The sequence below is a fragment of the Rattus norvegicus genome, chromosome 4, assembly GCF_021556685.1.
Source record: "Rattus norvegicus strain SHRSP/BbbUtx chromosome 4, alternate assembly SHRSP_T2T, whole genome shotgun sequence".
NCBI classification, from domain to species: domain Eukaryota; kingdom Metazoa; phylum Chordata; class Mammalia; order Rodentia; family Muridae; genus Rattus; species Rattus norvegicus.
In genome coordinates this window covers 150,122,548-150,131,074 of record NC_141537.1, presented here as the reverse complement: position 1 = coordinate 150,131,074, position 8,527 = coordinate 150,122,548, and the positions used below count along the sequence as shown (strand labels likewise).

General features: G+C 47.9%; 1 protein-coding gene across 1 annotated transcript; it reads left to right on the top strand.

Annotated features, from left to right (window-relative positions):
- Window positions 1–8,066: 8,066 nt before the first annotated feature.
- On the top strand, window positions 8,067–8,527 carry LOC147995024 (mth938 domain-containing protein-like). The gene is given in 2 exon segments (XM_087659879.1): window positions 8,067–8,158; window positions 8,161–8,527. Coding segments are annotated over 2 exon segments (351 nt in total). The 5' UTR covers window positions 8,067–8,076; the 3' UTR covers window positions 8,430–8,527.

Sequence of the window (8,527 nt, the reverse complement as noted above, 5' to 3'; positions counted from 1 at the left end):
TGCCCAAGGGAGCTAGTGCTGTGGCAAGGCCCGGGGAGAAAATGTCTTTAAGTCTATGTCTTAAGCAGGGAAACCTAGGCATGGTGGCGGCCGCACTAGTTACATAGTGAGATGATGCAGGTGGATCGGACGATCACAGAAATGTGAGACCAGGCCACACTCCACAGCAAGACCCTGACCCACGAAACAAAAATTCAAAGACAGATCTTCCGTGTAGCCAGGACTGATGGTACAGTACAAAATGATTGGGCTCCAGAACAAGGGAGGCCAGGGAGTGGCAACCATTGCCAGAAGCCACGTGGAGATTACTGCACTCGGAATGATGCCCAAGGGGGATGATTCAGAGAACAGGTCAGTGAAGGCAGCACGGATGAGAGGCTGTGCTACCTGAGGAAAGAAAATAGGGAGCTTAACATGAGGCTCCCACAGGACAGCACAACCCTACGCCCTCTTCCACCTGAATTCCACAGTGGAGGCAGAGTTAGGACCCCTGAATCTCCACACCAACAAACACAGTGAGGACTAGCAGCATCCGGCCCTGAAGGTACCCATGGCAACCATTCCCATCACACTTCTCTGCAGAATGGCAGATGCACTTAGAAGACTTGAGGACATGCGGTCTGAGCTGACCTGCAGTGCCCTGGCCTCCTCTGACAGAGCAGGGGGTATATAGGAACACAGTCATAAATGGATCCCTGGGTCAGAGACCAGGAAAATGGCTCTCCACTCTCTAACCTCTACCCTGCATCTCTGCTCCCTCTCCTCATCCCTCCCTCTCTTCAAGCTTAAACCTCTTCCCCTCTCCTTCCTTTTCTCTTGTCTCTCTACTGCACTTCTGTTTCTACAACCCTCACCCCTCAGTCTTACACACTCTCCCTCAGCTTAGGCTGTTAGAAGCTTTTGCATCAGTTCATAAAGCCCCTACCCCACCCTTCTTCTAATTACCTTCTATTGTGCCTGCACTCGGTTCAGAAATTATCTCTGAAGCTTCAGGAGAACCGCCTCAAGGTCTCTGTACCTGTCACGAGCATGATAGCAACTAGACTCTAACCACCAGAATCCCCTAAATTGATCTAGCGACTCAGAGCAATCGTTATTGAAACTCAAGCTGACTTCCATTCAGAAACTGGAAAGCTGTCCTAAAATTCATGCAGAAATACAGGTGATCCCCAATAGACAAATCTACAGCAAAGCAAGGGAGCATAGATTACCCTAAGGCTCCAAGTATAGGTCAATGGAAGAGAATCGATTGCACGGAATAAAACCTCAAGTGCACAACTGAGTTTTGCCTGGATAATTCAATGAAGACCTGATCATCCCTTCAACAAATGGTGCAAGGACAAGGGGAAATCCACATGTGTCCATGGTCCACAAAAACTGGCAAAAATGGCTCAAAGACCAGAACTGAAGAGATGAAAATGCTTACTCAAATACAAAAGCCCTCCTCCAACCGGGAAATACAAGTCAAAACCATGAGATCCCACAGAAAGGGCTACAATAAAAAGACAGTGAATATGATGTTTCTTAAAGAAATTAAACATAGCCAGGCAGGGTGGTGCAAGTCAATAATGCCAACCGTCAGGAGGCAGAATCAGAGAGATCAGAAGTTCAAGGCTAGTCTCAGCTACCTAGTTAAATGCTGCCTGGGTATGATGGTTCGTGTTTAGAATTGCCAGCCTAATAGATTCAAGAATCACCCTGTGGGTGAACCTCTGTGGGAAGACACCACCCATTCCCACCGTGGGTGGCGTCATTCACTTGACTGAGGTCTTAGAGCGTGTGAGCAGAGAAAAGGAGCTGAGTAGCTGGGCATTCACCCCTCTCTACTTTCTGACTGTGAAGCCTGTGTCACCACCTGCTTCCAGCTCATGCTGTATTGACATCCCCACCATGTTGGACTGGACGCTCGGAACCATGAGCCAAAAGAAACCCTTTCTCCCCCAGGTTGATTTTGTCAGAGGATTTGGAGATTTTTTTGGTATGGTTCTTTGTTTTTAATCACAGCAACAGGAAAAAATGAAGACACTGGGCTCTATATAAAACACTGCCTCAAAAAAAAGAGAGTGAAACAAAATTACCCTATGAGCTATTACCTTCATGGCGGGGAACTTAAAGCAGGAACATGAAAGTATGTCTGTACCTTCAGAGGAGTGTTGTTCACCACGGCCTGAGTGTTGAAGCTATCCCAGTGTCTGTCTATTGAAAGGCCGTTCAGACAAGGCAATGTTGCTCAGTCCTTTTTAGTGATGATGTGTTTATTTATTATACACACACACACACACACACACACACACACACACACACAACATGATGCACATGTAGAGAGGTCAGAGGATGATTTGAAGGAGTCATTTCTCTCCTTCCACCGTGGGCTCCAATGGATGAATTCAGGTTGTCAGACTTGGTGACTAACACCGTTACCTTCTGAGCCTTCTCACGCGTCCTATACTCACGCTTCAAAATGAAGGAGGGGCTTGGGAAATGGTGTAGTGGTTAAGGTTCTTGCTACTCATACATGAGGTCCCAAAGTTGGATTCCAGACCCATGTTGTGGGTGTGGAGACCCATCTGTAATTCTGGCCTCAGAAGATGGAGACAGAGGAGTCCCAGGACACACTGGCTCACAAGACTAGGCGTACCAACCAGATCTGGGTTTGGTTACGAGAGTAAAGTAGAACAGTGATAGAAGGTGATCCCCAGTGTCAACCTCAGGACTTCGAGGGAACATGCCCACTCTCCCATGCACCTGCAAGCGCCTGCGTTCAGCATATAAACATTTGTACCAGAAGGGCGTGGGGTGGTAGGAAGGAGATTCCGGCATCCACGTGGATGAGCCTTGAGGACATTGTGGTAGGTAAAATAAGCCGATCAAGAAGGGGAAAAAAGATAAATGCTGGATGACTCCATAATAACAGCACCTAATATGATAAAACTAGTTGAGCAGACAGCTGCCCAGGCTGGGGGGAAAGAGGCTGGGGCACTCAGAGTCAAAGAGGAAAGAACCCTAGTTTAGGATGATGTTGGCTTTGGCAATGGATGGTGATGGCTGAATAGCATTGCGAATTGACTTAATGACCCTGAGTTGTGAGGTTAAAACGGAAATTTTCATAATATGTTTTTCTATAATATTAAATAAAGGGATTTTTTATAGTTGCCTAAACTTACCCATGCCAAATAAACAGGCTGGGAGTAGCTCAGTAGAGTGAGCATGTTAAAGGCCTGGGATAGCACGCCCATCCAGGCACTAAGTATGATTATAGATCAAAACATGTAAAAAACACGAGAAGAATCATGGATCGAGTCCTGCTCCCCCAGCTTGGAGTCTCAGGGACTGTCCTCTAATCACCTTAAATAGTTCCAAATACAACCTAATAAAACATTCTCTTGCCTTCCGAAAGGCTCCCCAGAACACTAAAGAACATTGGTTTCTTCCCCGTGGACTGGGATTATATGACTTCAGTGTGGACCCACAAGTTATTAGTTACAGCATTTTTGGAGAAGGAAGGGATGAATCTGTGTTGCTTGTTGCTTACATAAGCTGCTGTAAGAGACGGGTGGACCTCGAGCCTGTGAGCACAGTGGGGAGGTGGTTAAGAGCCGGTAAAGGTGCAGCAGTCTGCAACTGGAGCCACTACAGCCACAGCTTGAGGAGGAGGGAAGAACAGGCAGAGTACCTGAGCCCCAAAAACGTCATCCCAGGGCTTTAGGATATCAGCATCAGGAGTCCTATCTCAACCTGTCACAACCAGGAGAGATGGAGAAACAGTTCCTCCCACACAGCAGCTGAGACAGAGTGTTGTTCCCAAGACTGTTGATTCCCGAAGTCATTGGCTCTCAGAGGGCTTGTTAAAGCACAGAGAGCTGGGCCACCGGAGATGCTGTTTACTAGGCTGGAGGAAACAACAGAGCTTACCAGAATGAAGTCCCAGGCAAGGCCTCTGGGGTTGCTGCCTTGAGGACCACATGTTGAGAATACTGCCAACCTGTGCTGGTACAGACAGGGTATGGCAGGGTGTGTAGAAACAAACTCTTTTGAGAGTGCCCAGTGGATTGGCCCCCATGCAAGCTTATCTCTGGCTTACACCACTGTCCGGTACAGCCTGGCTGATCCTCCAGGTTCAAAGAGCCAGTACTGGAAAAGCTGATGAGAAGGTTGGGAAGGCAATGCCAGACAAGTGTGTTAGCTCACAGGCAATTCCACTAGGCTCCTCCCAGGGACTTAGCAAAGATCATCACCTACAGCTGCCAGGTGCCCGAGTATAGGCTGCATATAAAAAGATTGCCCACCATTCCACACACCTCTCTCTCTGTGTGTCTCTCTGTCTCTCTGTCTCTCTCTCTCTGTCTGTCTCTCTGTCTCTCTCTCCCTCTCCCTCTCCCTCCCTCCCTCCCTCCCTCCCTTCCTCTCTCTCTCTTCCCACGTGTTCCCGAGCAGTCTCTCTCCCCGTTTGTGTTCTCTGTGCCCCATCCTTCTCTCTCTCTGGCTCTGCTCTGTCTGTCTGCCCATCTACGTGACCACTTGTCTGCCTCTACCTCCTCCCCAGGTCCTCACTCCCCTTCCTTCCCCCAAATAAATCCCCTTATGCCAGATCTGTTGCACGGTGTGATTTCTCAGGGGGACACCTTGGCATGGGTCTGCCAGGCACCCCCTCACTGCATTATATTTCATACCAGAAAGAGTTCCAGAACCTCCTGCTTCCCACAGGCCAGACCCTACCCTCACTGGGATACAGTCTTCCCGGGTGCCCAGAAGGAAGTCATGTGACCACACAAGAGTTACCCCCACCACACCAGCTCACACTACACTCCCACCAATCCCCACTCCTCTGTTTCTTTCTCCAGGAGAGGGATGGCAGCCATCCTCAGTTCTAGAAGGTCCCTCAGACTAAGATGACAGCCTCACCAGCAATGCCACCAGGAACCAGGTTCAAGCCAATCAGTGTCTGCCCTTCCCAGCTCTTCTCATTGGGCCAGGAGTGGTCATGTGACTGGATCCAGCCATAGATAATGCAGGAAAGAGTAACCTAGTTACTTGAATGAAGAAGCATCTACTTCACTTGCCACTGGCAGTCATCTCTGGCCAACCCAGAGGATGACTGGACCTAGAGCCAAGTGGGAAATGGAACCAAAGCTGTCTAATGAAGCCTAGCCGGCTGACCTCTGAATATTTTTTAAACTTTCAGCGTCCAAATCTGTCATAGGTACCAGGAAATGAGTAGCCAAGTCAGCGGCTTCTCAAAACATCAGGGTGAGAACAGAGATAATTTGTTTCCCTGCTCCATGCCTCACTTTCTACAGTCTTCTACAGAAGCAGAGATGGTGCCATGTTCAATAAAGACAGCCAGAGCCTTGTGGGGCCAGGCTCTTGGCATGCCAGCACTGCTGTGAGAACTGTCATGCCAGCACTGCTGTGAGAACTGTCATGCCAGCACTGCTGTGAGAACTGTCAATCCAGAATTCCGCGTGCAGCAAAACAAAGCAAATAAAATAATCCCCAGAAATGAAGAAATCGAGAGTCTCAGGACAGAACTCAGGACCAGCAGGTCTAGTCTAAAGGAAGTGCTTTGAACATCTTCTTCAAATAGTAAAAGAAGACACACACTGAGAGGAACTTAGGATTTGGAACAAAGAAAAACCACAATAAACTTATATGGAGGGAAATATAGCAGCAGAATAACAAAATATATTCATGACCAGAATTTTCAGTATCCTCAACTTAATAACAATAAAAAAAAATGGATGAAGCCTGCAGCCTGTCCTTGAAATCACTCAAATGGTGAAAGGCAACAAGACAAACAAAAGGATGTCCACTTTCACCCTTCCCACTCGAGTGGAGGTCGGTGGACACAATGGAACAAGAAAGGGAGTAGAAATCAAAGATGGTGGGTGAAAGAAATTGTATATTGTTCATGGTCGCTGACAACATGGTCTTCTGTGAACTAAAAAAAAAACCAATAGGAATCTACAATAACTTATGGACTAATAAGTTCAACAGGGTTATAGGTTTAAGACAAGTATACAAAAATAAAAATGTTTTTAAACAGCAGTGAACAGCTGAAAATGAAAGTTTGGAAATGTGTCCTACTTACTAGAGCTCAAAAAATCTCTCAGGTCTCAATCGAACATACATGTATAGGATCTATAAGCTGAAGACTACAAACGAGAATTCCTGCATCCTCTCCAGCAGGGGAGAAAACTTGGGTGCCACGGCTGCCGTTCCTACAGGAAAAGATTAGGCAGCTTAAAAAGCACAGCTCTTCCTGAACTGAGGTGAAGAGCCCCTGCTCCCTGAGATCTGGACACACACACAAATCCAGAGAGGCACACACGGGACCTGAGATAGAAGCTTCTGGAATCGGAAGACTGTGAGATCGTGTTAAATGAGCTTGGACTTGCACACGAATGAGGGAACCTTGGGGGACACAGTGTCAGATTCAGCTACTTCTGTGAAGCTCACCAGACTATCATAGCTATGAGCCGAAAACATTCTTGTCCTGGTTTGAGAAGAGGAAAGGGGAAGCAACCACCCTGAAAGAAGTCAGAATATCCTCTGCTTCAAAGTACCACACAACTCCCGAGGCCTTTCAGAGTCCCTGTCCACCTGCAGAAAGGACATTTCCCTGACTCTGGCGCCCCCTAGCCTTCCTGCATCAAGCCTTGTCCTCAAGTCTAAGAGACTGGGATTTGCCAGCTCCTGGCTTGCCAGCCGTGCCCCAGGGCAGTAAACAGCAGATGACAGTCAACAAAGGCTAAACACACAGATCAATCTGACAGGGAACAGCTGGGAAGGACCAAAGACTCAGAAAGGACTTTAGAGGAAAGAGAGGCTGCAGCACAGGCTGCTTTAGCAAACATTTAAAACCTAAACCCCAGCGAGGTCAACATGGAAACCACACGCTAAAGAACTACATATTTGGCACTTGGAAGACATTTGCAGGTGGATCTCTGTGAGTTCAAGGCCATTCTGGTCTACACAGTTCCAAGCAGCCAAGGCTATGTAGTAATATTCCTTATTAGGGAAGGAAGGAAGGAAGGAAGGAAGGAAGGAAGGAAGGAAGGAAGGGAGAGAGAGAAGGGGAGGGAGGTAGGGAGGGAGGAAGGAAGGGGAAGGGAAGAGGAAGGGAAGGGAAGGGAAGGGAAGGGAAGGGAAGGGAAGGGACAAGACGAGATGAGACGAGATGAGACGAGACGAGACGAGACATACTTCAGCTTCCATTTTCTGACACTCTTGTACCAAAAGCAAGAAAGAGTAACAGTCTATGGTGGGCATGGCTCTGTAAGTAAAGCATCATTGCCTGAGCAAAGACCTCAATTTGAATGCTCCAAACCCAGGTGAAGCTAAGGCACGGTGGTGTGCCCATATTCCCAAGGCTCCTATGGTGAGATGGGACGTAGAGAGAGGGGAACCCCTGGAAACTTTTGCCAGTTACCTGGTGTATGAGTGACAAAGAAGAGACCCTGCCTCAAACAAAGTGGAAGGCACACATGGATACCTGAGGTTGACCTCTGAGCTGTATTCATATGCCAAAGCAAGCTCGCTCGCTCTCTCTCTCTCTCTCTCTCTCTCTCTCTCTCTCTCTCTCACACACACACACACACACACACACACACACACACACACACACACAGAGAGAGAGAGAGAGAGAGAGAGAGAGAGGGAGAGAGAGAGAGAGAGAGAGAGAGAGAGAGAGAGAGAGAGAGAGAGAGGTGGCACAGATGGTAGAACTGCCACAAAAGAAACTTAAACTGCTTATTATTCATGTGCCAATGGCTTTAGTGGAAGCCATAGGCCGCATGCAAAAGGTGGTTCATATACGTGCAGTGATAGAAATTCTGAGAATGTGGGTCACATAAGGGCAGTGGTGGAAATTCTGAGAATCAAAAGAGAGTCGGAGAAAAAAATATTCAATGCAGCAAACAAACAAAGGAAAAAAAAGGATACTTTGGATGGGGCATATGCTGTAGATGTGGCTAAGAAAAGTCCCCAAGATCACTCAGCTGCAGGGAGAGGTAAAGTGCGGGGCTGACTGGAGGAGCAACCGAAGAACAGAAGTGCTGCAATTCAGTTCCGTTGCTTATGGCTTCCCCTAAAATTGCTTCCCTCTCTAGGGGACAAATGAAAGTTGAAGGCTCTACCTTAACCTATAAGGATTGTGCAGTCCGGCTTGGGATTGGAGAGAAACAGGAACTGAGCATTCTCCTGGAGAGCAGCCAGCAGACATAAAGGAAGTTGCTGAGAAGGGTGTACAGACTCTTGTGATTGGCAGAGGAATGAGCGAGGCCTTGAAGGTGCCTCCATCGACTGTGGAGTAGCTCGAGAAACAAGGCATTGATGTGCGAGTCCTCCAGACAGAGCGGGCAGTGAAGGAGTACAATGCCTTGGTTGCCCAAGGCGTAAGGGTAGGAGGTGTCTTCCACTCCACCTGCTGATGGAGCCTACAGAGGAGAATAAACCTCTGGGCAGCAATGCCTTGACTGCCTTCCATTCTCCACATCAGCCTCCACTGTGTACTTTGGACATATGCTCA